A 12,938-nucleotide genomic window follows, 5' to 3' on the forward strand; every position below is an offset into this window, starting at 1 on the left:
ACTGGTAGTAAAAAAAAAAGTTTCTAAGGACTGTGCGGCCCAGTTGTGAGGCGCGCGATCGTGGGAAGCTTTTTTTCCTGCTTTTTAAAGCATTTTTTTCCTGCCAGTTCGGGTGAATAAGCAAGAAAAAAAATGCTTTAAAAAGTGGGGGGAAAAGGGCTTCCGGTGATCACACGGATCAGTTGTGAGCCATGCGATCGTTGGAAGCTCCCCCCCACATTTTTAAAGCATTTTTTCCTACCTATTCTCCCGAACCAGCTTGCACTCAATCCTGACAAGACCGAGTGGCTATTGATGCTCCCTCCCAAAAATGGTCCAGCTATTCCATCCCTTAGCCTTGGGGGGGTGAAACCATACGCTCCTCAGAGAGGGTTCGCAACTTGGGAGTCCTCCTGGATCCACGGCTGACGTTAGAACATCATTTGTCGGCTGTGACCAGGGGGACCTTTGCCCAGGTCCGCCTGGTGCACCAATTGCAACCCTACCTGGACTGGGAGGCCCTTCGGATAGTCACTCATGCCCTCGTGACCTCAAGACTGGATTACTGTAATGCACTCTACATGGGGCTGCCCTTGAAGAGTGTCCAAAGACTTCAGTTAGTCCAGAACGTAGCCGCGCGAGCGATTGTGGGTGCACCTAGGTACACCCACGTTACACCTATCCTCCGCGAGCTGCACTGGCTGCCCATTGGTCTCTGGACACGCTTCAAGGTGCTAGTCGTTACTTATAAAGCCCTGCATGGCATCGGACCTGGGTACTTGAGAGACCGCCTCCTGCCAATTACCTCCCAAAGACCGATTCGATCGCACAGACTAGGCCTTCTCCGGATCCCATCTGCCAGCCAATGTCGGCTGGCGACCCCCCCGGGGGGAAGCCTTCTCTGTTGCAGCTCCGGCCCTCTGGAATGACCTCCCCGTGGAGATCCGGACCCTTACTACTCTCCCGGCCTTCCGCAAAGCCACGAAGTCCTGGCTGCTCCAGCAGGCCGGGGGGCTGTTGAAGTACCCAGCCCCACGGTAATCTATGAATGTTGTTGTATTTTAAATTGTTGTTTGTCTTATTTATTCCCTTTCCCCTTTTTATTGTAAGCCGCCCGGAGTCATCCGGGAGTGGGCAGCATACAATACTAATAAACATACAACAACATACATACATACAAAAAATGTTTTTAAAAAGTGAAAAAAAGTTGGCTACGCCCACCCAGTCACATGACCAGCCACGCCAAGCCACACCCAGAGAACTGGTGGGCAAAAAAATTAGATTTCACCACTGTTCTGAAGGTATAAAATTTGAGCTAGTCGAGCTTATTTTATGGCATTTTTTTTTCTGTTTCACAAAACAAAAGCTCTTTGTGACCCTGCCTCTTTCAATAACATTGGAATAACATTACTAAAGTGAAACTTCTTTTGAACACAATTGGTTGCTCTCTCTTTTTTTTTTTTAAGGAGCAAACACCTTTTCATTTCTGGACAGCGTTGTGCCATAGTAATGTTCTTACTAGAGCTGCTCCAAAGCTACATTTGCAGATTCTAAGACTGCTTGTCCTGTTGTTCAAGTTTCTTATTTGTAACAGGACTCTTCTTTTCAATTGACTGAAATAATGTCTGTCTTTATTTTAGGAAACACGATGTATCTTATGCAAAGGACTCTAATCAGGAGATGAATCACATGGATGAAAGTCCAGGAGAAACAGAACTCATGTTAAATATTCCCACTAAGCAGAAAGAGCCTTCCTTTTTAAAAGCCTTACTCAGAAGTTTTGGCCCTTATTTTTTAATTGGCTCCTTCTTCAAATTAATCCAAGATCTGTTGTCTTTTGTCAATCCCCAGTTGTTAAGGTGAGCTCCATTTTCAACCTTCGTTCTCACGGGCAAGAGAATTTCCACACTCTTTTAAAGATTATGTGTTAGTACAGCCTTCTGCAGTCATTTGGGGAATCTGGGAACATGATCCCCGAGACATGGTGGGGGAGGCCAAATTGGAGAAGATTACTTGTGAATAAAAATGATAGATTGAATGGAATATGTGCAGGTTTTCCCTCTAGACCTCCTAATAACATGAGTAGGAGGTGACATAATATTCTCCTTACCCTATGTTTCTCTCCAATTCACTGTTAGACTTGCTCATATTCAAAATGCATTTTCTAAGGGGAAATCAATTCTGTTTGGAATCGCTGTTCAGATTCCCAAATGTAAGTTGTTAAGTGTAAAAATTACACATGTGCATACTTCGCTGCAATTGTGATATTGTGAAGCTGTAATTGGCTTCAGTTCTCAGCATCTGCACCCTCCATATGAATCCAAGGAAACCTTATACTTTTCTTATTTTCATATGTTGAAATGGACAAACTGTGGCCCTCCAGACAGTGCCAAATTGCAGATTTCTGCAACTCCGGCCAGCACAGCGGAGAAGTAAGGGATTTAGAAAAGTGAATATTTGGCAATTGAACAATATTTCAAAGATCATAGCTTGCCGATCTCTGCTTTATGAATGTATGTCTTTTTCACTTTAAATGTTTTAATGGAAAGCAAAAGCATTACAAAATAAAGAAAGCGTTTGAGATTATATTTTGACCATAATTGTACACATGAATAAAGTTTTGGTTCTTTCACAGAGGTAAAGTTTGTTTGTTTGGGGGTTCCAGAGGTGGGTTCCTACCGGTTCGGACCGGTTTGGCCGAACCAGTAGTGGTTTGGCAGCCTGGGTCGCTAGAACCGGCAGTGACCCAGGCCTGCCACACCCCCAAACTGGTTCTACGGGGCCACCCTCTCGATTTTCAGTATTTTGTAATTGCACAAATTTATTTGTTTTTCTTTTTTTAAAGTTTTGTGCATATGCAGACCTATTTTTGTGCAAATGTGCACACGTGCAGGGTACTCACTGAACCGGCAGTAATGTCGGGAGCAACCCACCCCTGGCGGGCTATCCTACCAGCGGGCTAAAAGAAAGTGATATTTCCCTCTGCCCCATTAATCTTTTTTTATTTTATTTTCCTCCCTGTGTTAACTGTTTATTTCAATCTTCTATTTAAACAGCATGTTAATTAGCTTTGTGAAGAATAAAAATGCTCCCTTATGGTGGGGATACCTGATTGCAGCATTGATGTTCCTCTCTGCTGTGCTACAGACAATAATCCTTCACCACCATTTCCAGTACTGCTTCATTACTGGAATGCGGCTGAGAACTGGCATCATAGGGATGGTCTATAGAAAGGTAAGAGTAAGCGTGTATCCTAACATAACAGGAGAGGTCACAGACAGTCTAGAGCCCAGAGACCTTTGGGTTGTGTTTTCTCTTAAAATAAGAATGAGTACACTAGAACTGTTGGCTGTAGATCAAATATTTATCTCTGTGTGTATATACGCTCTCGCAGGGAGTGAAGTGGTTTAATATTTAGTTGACTTTCCTGCTGCAAGTACAGTCAACAAATGACAAATGAGTGTTGGATAACTGTGCATATAAAGTTCATCCTGATAGACTTTTGCTGCTTTTTGATAAATTAATGAGTCAACCCTAGAGCTAGTTTGCCAAATTAGAGCAATTTTTGGGTTTTAAACTGTGTGTCATATTCAGCTATTTATTACTCCAGCACTGTTCTGTTTCAAAATACTCTTCCATCTACCAGCTGCTGCTTAGTACAGAAAAGCATCAAGAGCTTTAAGGAAGAGCTAATTATGTTGCAAATAATTTAAAGATCAATTGTTCACCAAATGCTGCTACATCAGAATCTATAAATGGCATGCGCCAGTAGTTGGGATTCACTTGCCTTCCGTACGGGTTCGCAAAAGTGAGCACATGCCGCATCTGCACATGCACAGCGCCTTCTGTACATGCGCAGTGCTCACGCATTACATCGGGGCAGGTGGACGGAGCCTCCCACAGCCACTGCTACCAGTTCACCCGAACCGGAGAGAATGGCTGAATACCATCTCTGGTATGCACCACTATAAAAAGGAATGGAAATAATTAGATTAGGCAAAACCAAGTGTAACTATAATAATAAAATAGTTTAGAAAATGATGCTTTGCACAAATACTGACACGGTAGGGCCCTCCCCCAAGAAGTTTATAATTTTAAATTTCTGTCCCAGCCATGAGAAAAGATGAAAAAGAGAGATGAGTACAGGAAGATGCATTCACTTTAATTACATAAATCCAGTGTTAATTTCAATGGGAAATGAAAATTGGCTTTGTAAGATTGGTCTCAAAAAAGGTTTTGAGGCAGGTTTTTTGAAGGAAACAAACTTTTCTTCAAGTTGTAGAATTTAAAAAGAGAAATATTTGCAGAGGTTTTAGCAGAGGCTTTCTAAGCAAATAAAACCAATCAAGTCATTTAACAGAGTAAAAGGCTTTTGTATAGCCAAACATGGAACATTGGAAAACTTTCCCTGCTTTGCAGGTATAGATTGAATTTGAGACCAAATAGCTATGAATGTGCCAACCTGGGCCTATAGGGCAAGGCCAAGGAAGACTTTAAAACTAAAGACAAACCATTTTGTGCAGGATTTATATTAAGACTAACTAGTAGTACCGTAGCTGACCCAGGTCAGAGTGACAAGAGGTGAATCAGGTGCAACCAAAAGGAAAAACAAATATAAGATCATTGTTATTACTGGGCAAGATGAATTCAAATTCAAATTCAAACCTTTATTGTCAGAGTACAATATGCGTACAATGAGATTGGCTGAGCCTCCCTTCGTGCACATACCCCACCCCCCCCAACACAATACAACTCACAATGAAAGACAAAAAATCCCTAGCCCAGTGAATCCTACTAACGAACACCCAGTCCTATGGCACCATGTGAACTTATTGCATGTTGAACATAAACAGCATATAATCCAGAGATTTTGCTAAGTGGGTAGAATGGAAAGGCTACGTTTGGCTTTGTGGCAAAAGACGAACAATCTGAATGGGTTAAGGCTAAAACAGAAGGAGCCAAGCAGAGGCGGAAGGCTTTGGGGAATGGATTTTTGGGGAAAATGTGAGGCTATACACTGCCTCTGCCATTTCTAATTCTGCTCTGCTCTGCTCCATGGCCTAGTTCAGTGTTTCTCATCCTTGGCAGCTTGAAGGCAGTTTTGCTGGCTGAGGAATTCTGGAAATTGGAAGTCCACACATCTTTTAAGTTGCCAGGATTGAAAACACTGGTCTAGTTATGAGCCATGGTGGTGCAGTAGTTAGAGGGCAGTACTGCAGGCTACTTCTGCTGCCTGACGGCTGCCTGCAATTTGGCAGTTCGAATCTCATTAGGCTCAAGGTTGATTCAGCCTTGAATGAGGACCCACATTGTTGGGGGCAATATGCTGACTTTGTATACCACTTAGGGAGGGCTGTGAAGCACTGTGAAGCGGTATATAAGTCTAAGTGCGATTGCTGGTGTTTGCAGTCTACTCAGAAATGCATTCCATGCTTACATGAATTTCTCCTGAGGTAGTCTATTCATTGTTACTGAAGATTCCTTAATCTATCTCTCAACTGTGGTCTCTGAACCAGTGACACCACTCCAGTCAAGGAGACAGACAGTTCCAAAACTTTGTTCTCTCTTGATTTTCTTGATGTTGACATGCACCTTGTTTATCTTTTTATCTAATAATCATGTTTTGACTGGCTGGTATTCTAAAAGCAGTTCAACCAGGTTGCTTTTCTATAACCTCCTGATAAAAGGCTTATGGTAGAGCCTCACTTCAAGTCAAATGGAAATAATGCCTTTCACAACATTCCTGAATGGGGACACAACAGAATCATGACCCATCTTCTCGCAGCAGTAATCTATCTATATAAAAATGGCTCTGTGTGTGTCTTTGTGTGTATGTTCCAGTGTAACTCTGGAATACCTCGAGCAATTTCAACCAAACTTGCTACACAGATGACTTACTCTCTGGAGCAAAAATGCTGTGTGGGTAAGATACCCCTAACACCCTTTGGTATGTGTGTTCTGTTAAGATGCAGCCTGGTGTGCCTTTAAATGGCTTCTACTGTATTGCTGTAAAATGGCTTCTACTGTACAGTGGAGTTGCCATGATAAAGGCTTCACAATATTCCACAGGGAGCTCCCTCTGGTAAGTGGGAAAATCCAACTTTAGAAATTACATTTCGTGTGGACATTTTCCCCCTATAAATAAATACCCGGACAGCACTAGGCTAACGACTAGTTATATATATAAAAAATCAATCTTTTCTAATTGACTGTCCATTAATCCCAGCAAGAAAAAAAATCTGGTTTTAGTTGAATGTTGATCTTTAAAATTCTTTGCTTCTAAACTCAGAAATTTCTGGCTTTTTTTTTTACAAGTCCACTAGGCATGATAAAAACAACCCTTGACCTTGTCCATATTTCTAGGATAAATTTGAACAATTTTACTACATTCTAAATAATTTTTCTGCAGTCATAAAGCAGCAGAACATCATTATAAAAAATCTCTTTCAGATTATAACATAATGTAAATTTCAATCTTTTACTCATATATTTTCTCACTGTTCATCAATACATTGTGTCCAAGATTGTTAGCCCATTTTATCATACAGCACACTTTCTTCCATTTCAAATTTCAATAACAGTTTAGGGGTTCACTCTTTCTACATAGTTCAACTTCAGATTCTGTCTTGTGCCACTCAGTTCCAAATGGCCTTAATTCTTTCCCTTAACTGTGCATCCAAAAACCATTTAAAACTGAATCCCTCTGAAACCAATTGCTCTCTTGATTTCATCTTATTTTTTTCAATATTCCTGCTCTAACGGTTCTTAATAAGATAACTACTTTTCTTTACCTACTGTTTCTTTCCTATAAAATACTTCTTGTGCTGACATCCATAAAGGCTTTTCCATGAACCATGTGGGTTTACATCTGTTCCATATTCTCAATATGGCACTTCCAATACTATGATTCTTAAAATTACACTGACTTTAACTTTATCATAATATAGAAAACCATGCTATCTGAATCTCAGATTGTGCTCTTTTAATTCTAAAATTCTCTTATTTCTTCAGGAAAACCCATTCTTTCATCCAGACTGAGCACACTTTTATCCATTCCTATTACCGTTCACGCACACAATACACGTCTGTCTGTCTATCTGTCTATCTCAAATTGTGTATCTAGAAAAATAAGTTTTTGGCAACTGAAAACCACTCTTGAATGATTAGTCAGCCCTCATGAATAAGTGAGCAATGCATCTTTGTAATGAGATTTAACATCAACACATATTCTAAGTTATGTTCATATATGCATAAAGTTCTTAGTAGCCTTCACAGCTGCTTCTGAAAGCTTCATAAATGACTCTCCTTTGAGTAAAACCATTTTATTATTCAGATGTTTTGCATGCTTCCCATTCAATTATTCAGATGTTTTGAATGTCCCCCATTCAATTATTCAGATGTTTTGCATGTTTTCCAAGCTATTTGTATAACTAAGATTGTATTTAGATAAGTGGGCTTATGTTTGTATATACAAATGAATGACTAACACAGGAAAGAAGCTGGTTTTTTTTTCCATGATTATTCTAGAGAATAACTGTCAGATATATCTTAAGCCATGATACTGGCTAGAGTTAATGGGCTTATGTTTATGCATTCAAATAAATAACTGATGTGGTAGAGAAACTTTACTGCAAACAACATATCTTAGGTAGTTTATAAGCCACAGATCAGTGGACATTGGATGTGTTTGGAATATCATATTATGGGGATCAATAAGTAGAGTGATAAATATTTTATTATTGCTTAATTTTTACCTATTTTATATTCACCTTTATTATTTTTATACATAATTCAAGACAGCAAACATATCTAATATTCCTTGCTTCTCCTTTCCCCAATAACAATAAAAGGTGATTGAGCTGAAAGAGAGTAACTGGCTTTCATCACTCTAAAACTCACAGTCTCCCAGTTTCTATCCTGGTACCCACTAGACCAAATGACTGCCTTATTATAAAAGTCATTACATTCCCCGCCAAAAACAAAATAATGTGTTTCAAATATTATTTTATCATATTAGATGTATATCCTTTTTTGTCAGATTCTCAAGGCAGCATGTATGTTACTGCCTGCTGCAATTTTACTGCCTAATTTCATCATGGAAAATAATTTGGACTGAGTTGAGGGGTGACCAAACCAAGTGAGCTTTAATAGCTAAAGGCAGACTGAACAAAATCTCTCTGTCCTAAAGTCTTACTTTCTCTTTCATATTTCTATATTGTATCTCGGACGTTCATGCAACAATCCTATATGGCAGACCCTGTTCTTTTGTTATTATAGCTGGGGAGATGGAGGGAATTGTTTCACCAGATGTAGGTAACTAAAAGATGGAAAATACATATAGAAGTCAGTGGGGGGGAAATCTACCCAAATCCCCTTAAGCCATGTTGCAGAAAACGCATTTCGTGGGTGGGAGTAAAAACATATAGTTGAAATATTTTCCTAAATCATTTGTATTATAGAATACTTTTTCGAAATTATACTCTTTCTGAAAGGCAGAATAGCATTTCAAAAGCATGCAAATGCGAGTAGATAAATCGGTACCATTTTGGTGGGAAGGGAGCAACATTCTATGTGTCTTAGCATATAATCATGCTGGCAATATGACCATAGAAGTGTCTTCAGACGATGCTGGCTCCTTGATTAAGAAACAAAGATGAGTAAAGTCTCCCTGCAGTTAGACACAATTCGATAGGGGAAAACTTTACCTTTTTTAATAGATAAAACAGAGATTATCAGTACCTTGTTGATCATTTAGCATGTTGGCCAATTGCTCCTAAAAGAATTTTTTTTCTGTTTTCTTTCTGATCCTTTTAATTCAAAAGTTAAGTCACCCAACTACATTCCAAAACCAGTAAGTGGAATATGGCAAAAAAGAAGAAAGAATTGGGATCAAAAAAGATAAATGGGTTTGGTTTACATTTATTTAAAATGATTATTTAATCATCTTTCCCTTTGTTACATTAAAAATTACAATATGTTGAAGAATTTTGGAATGCTCTGAGGACCACATCCAAGTTTTGGGGGACTGCTTTGGATTAACGTAGTGTAAGATTTTGCTGATGGTTGCAGAACATGCAGAATATAGCTGAAAACATACTGAATCACTGTCCCGATCCCTTGACAGGCAAATTATATGAAAGGCTATGCTATATGCTATAATAATTGATATGAGGTTCAGTCTGCTGCAGTCTGTTGGAGGGTCAACATAGAGAGAAAGCTAGATTCAAATCCCTACATGGCCATGAAGTTCACTGAATAAGCCAGGACCAATAATTATTTCTCAGGATTAAACAGTGGAGAAGAGGAGTATTTGCACCATCATGAGCCTTTTGGAAGAAGAAGAGAATGCATAATGGAATTCTTCTCCCTGTCTTCTTAGTCTTTAGTCATTACCAACTCAGCAAAGCGCTCTTCCACGGTTGGAGAAATTGTCAACCTGATGTCAGTGGATGCCCAGAGATTCATGGACCTGACTACCTTCCTCAACATGCTGTGGTCTGCACCACTTCAAATTTGCCTTGCTTTATACTTTCTCTGGCAGGTATAGAACTTTCTCTTGGATTTGTTGCCATGTAAAACTATCACGTTAAATCTGACCTTGTATTAGAGAAACTCTAGTAGAGGAAGTCATCACACAACAACTGGTTGCTTCCGGTATAATGAAAATCATGTGTTTTTGCAACTTTCTTAATAACAAAGTGGTTAACTGAGGATACAATACCCTATGGCCGTGATGGCAAACAGGTGGAATGCAGTGACCTCTTTGTGGGCACACGAGCCATCGCCCTAGTTCAGTTCCATTGCGCATGCGCACACGCTTCCTGCCAGCCAGATGGTCATCAGAGGGAGGGGGCGTGCGGGGAGCGTGCATGAATGCATTGGGGGTGGGGCGTATGCATGGGTGGGCAAATGCGCACACACAGGGCTCATGTTCGGGGGTGCATGCACAGGGGTTGCACATGCATTGCATTTTGGGGTTTGGGCACACATGCGCATTCGCACATGCACACACACTTTGGACACTTGATCCGGAAAAGGTTAGCCATCACTGCCCTATGGAGATTAGTAGCAATAGGGTTAGATTCCAAGAGCTGCAACTGGAATATGGAAGGTATGGTCGTAGTGCTGGTAAAAGAGAAATGGTTTTAGGAATGGGAGATAGGGAGAATTCTTACTCCATTCTTCCTGTTCATTAAAATATTTATACTTAGCTAGTGGTTGACATCCTATCTGTTTTGTAATACCATTATGAAAGTCCCATGCAAATAAAAGTATTCCATTGAAAAGCTACTAATGGTGACTGGAAATAATCAGGATAAAAAAAATACAAGTTCTACACAACAGCTAAAAATACACCATTGTTTTGGCACATTCTTGGCACCATTATAATCTCTGGTTTATTCACTACTGTGAAAGTTATCTCAAACAGAAAAACAGCTTTGGGCGGCACATGTTGTGCTGTCATCTCTGTACAGTACCTTGCTTACCACCAAAGGGTATATTTGTTTGTTATTATATTTTTAAAAGTGAAAACAGCAACATGTTTCCGTCTAGAGTGCCAATGAAAAGCAGCCAAGGCCCTGTTTTGAAAAAGCAAAACAAAAACACCAAGTTTTCATATTCCTATTCTACACTGTAGAGAGAAAATGAAAATCCTTTGGGAGAAGGCAAGAGTGTTTGGGACCGACAATAGCCCTTGTTGTTGAAGAGCTCCTGATGATTTAAAGCCTACAAGTTTTTCTGAAGAGTAGCAAATGATGACTTCCACCATGTTTTCAATTCAAGTGACCTGAATAATAACAGGTGTATCTTACATTCTTTTAAGACTTTAGGGCCTTCTGTGTTGGCGGGAGTTGCTGTGATGGTTCTACTCATCCCACTGAATGCTGTGATTGCTATGAAAACTAGAGCTTTCCAGGTATGTATCTGTCCATAGAGATCATTCCTAATGAAGTTCTGCCCCAAATGAATCTAATTTTTTTTTAAAAAAAGGCAGGACAATTGTTTTCATACTGATCAGAAGAGCAACGTGCCTTTATCATGGAGAGCTTGTCCATGCATCTCCTTTCATGGTTTTAGATCTAGGCTGTTCCTTGACCTTAGTCTGTTGGTGGCTCTTCACTAGTCTGATAACAAATTAAGCTGTACTTAACTATGAACTTGTTTATTTTCTGCACTGTATACAGTTGGTTTGCCTTATCTTTCTTCAGGATATTTTTTTCAATTTCCTAGTCTAGACTATAGTCCTAGGATTTCCTGGTGATTTGCATAATTTTTCAAGATCACATGAAATACAGTCTTAAAGCAATAAAATCAACATAATATTTCTATGTAAAAGCTCCATCGTCTTTTCAAGGTTTATTGGATTAAAATGGTTAGCATACACCTGAACAGGAGAAAGAATCAAGCAAGCATCTCCACTAAGGCCATTTTGTAAACTAGAACTGTTAAAGTGGTCAGAGGTAAACAATTATACCACCCAGTCCACCTATTCTGTGGACCCAATTGGATGCACAGTGATAACTAATTGGGTGCATACATTGTACACAATGTTTCAGGTCAAAAATGGAAAAGTGATCTTATAAATAAAAAAATATTTAAAAGCTAATTTTTCAATTAAATTTAATTTCAATTTTAAAAATAAATTTAAATCCTAATCTTAAATTTTTCTTACAAAGTAATTTGACCATGATAAGTAAGTTCATATTTGTGTGCAAATCTGTAAAGAGAATCCATACCTTTAGCAGTTATAGTGTGTTAAAAAGTTATCTATGCCAGGGAGGGTACAATTTGATCATATCTCAAATATTAATTTTTATAGTCTATAATATTTAATTTGTGATTTGCACTACTATCTGGTAGATACACGAAGCTATAGTGATAAACCTCATTTAAATCATTGATTGAAATTATCTTTTCTCCCCCTTGTTAATTCACATCTGAGATTTAAATTTTTTCAATTTAAGTCAGTCTATCCTGTCAAGGACTGCAAAGCACATGTTTTTGTCACCAAGATGCCCATCTAACATGTCAATTAAAAAAAAGAAATATTAAACTCCTGTAGAACAGTATAGAATTTGTACTGAAAAGACTGAATGACTTACTGTTCCTGATCTATCAAGCTGTGGTACTCTCCTATGAAAAGTAGAGATTTTACTTCCTTTTCCTCCATAGAAATGTTTATTTTTTCTGGTAACCAATACAGCTGCTTCCAATACTAGACAAAAATGCCATGCTTGCACAAAGCATGTGGTGATATTTTTAAAGTACCAGTTTCCTCTTCAAGATTCTTTTCCATCTGATTTTATAGAAACCTCTCTGTAAGAAGCACGGGAGAAAGAATAGCAATAGCAATAGCAGTTAGACTTATATACCTCTTCATAGGGCTTTCAGCCCTCTCTAAGCGGTTTACAGAGTCAGCATATTGCCCCCAACAACAATCTGGGTCCTCATTTTACCCACCTCGGAAGGATGGAAGGCTGAGTCAACCCTGAGTCGGTGAGATTTGAACAACCGAACTGCAGAACTGCAGTCAGCTGAAGTATCCTGCAGTGCTGCATTTAACCACTGTGCCACCTCGGCTCTTAAAAGGCACTGAGTAATGATATTCTTTATATTCGCTTAGGTAGAACAGATGAAGTACAAAGATGCCCGCATTAAGCTCATGAATGAAATTCTAAGTGGCATAAAAGTACTCAAGCTCTATGCTTGGGAACCATCCTTTGCAGAAAAAGTACTAGAGATTCGGAAGAATGAACTTCGGGTTTTGAAGAAATCTGCCTATTTAAATTCTATATCAACCTTTGCATGGATCAGCGCACCATTTCTGGTAGGTCTTGTATGAACAACTATTCTTGTGCTTTCCCAAATACATTCAAGGTCGGTTTTAGAAAGGGTTGCTTAGATAGATCTTGGACCACTCACCATGGACAAATTGCTGCAGAATAACTTGCCGTGGG

At 39.2% G+C, this 12,938-nt stretch overlaps 1 protein-coding gene across 1 annotated transcript in view; it reads left to right on the forward strand.

The window, feature by feature from the left end:
* The window catches only part of ABCC3 (ATP binding cassette subfamily C member 3), an 81,877-nt gene that overhangs the window by 34,153 nt on the left and 34,786 nt on the right, over nucleotides 1-12,938 (forward strand). The window contains exons 8-12 of the mRNA XM_087710030.1: nucleotides 1,620-1,838; nucleotides 3,036-3,213; nucleotides 9,359-9,520; nucleotides 10,805-10,897; nucleotides 12,605-12,808. Of these exons, the coding sequence (XP_087566156.1) occupies nucleotides 1,620-1,838; nucleotides 3,036-3,213; nucleotides 9,359-9,520; nucleotides 10,805-10,897; nucleotides 12,605-12,808 (856 nt within the window). The remainder of the gene's footprint in view (nucleotides 1-1,619; nucleotides 1,839-3,035; nucleotides 3,214-9,358; nucleotides 9,521-10,804; nucleotides 10,898-12,604; nucleotides 12,809-12,938) is intronic.

Source organism: Thamnophis sirtalis, unplaced genomic scaffold, assembly GCF_051295495.1.
Source record: "Thamnophis sirtalis isolate CommonGarterSnake01/CBP01778 unplaced genomic scaffold, rThaSir2_p1.2 scaffold_3, whole genome shotgun sequence".
Classification (NCBI taxonomy): Eukaryota; Metazoa; Chordata; class Lepidosauria; order Squamata; family Natricidae; genus Thamnophis; species Thamnophis sirtalis.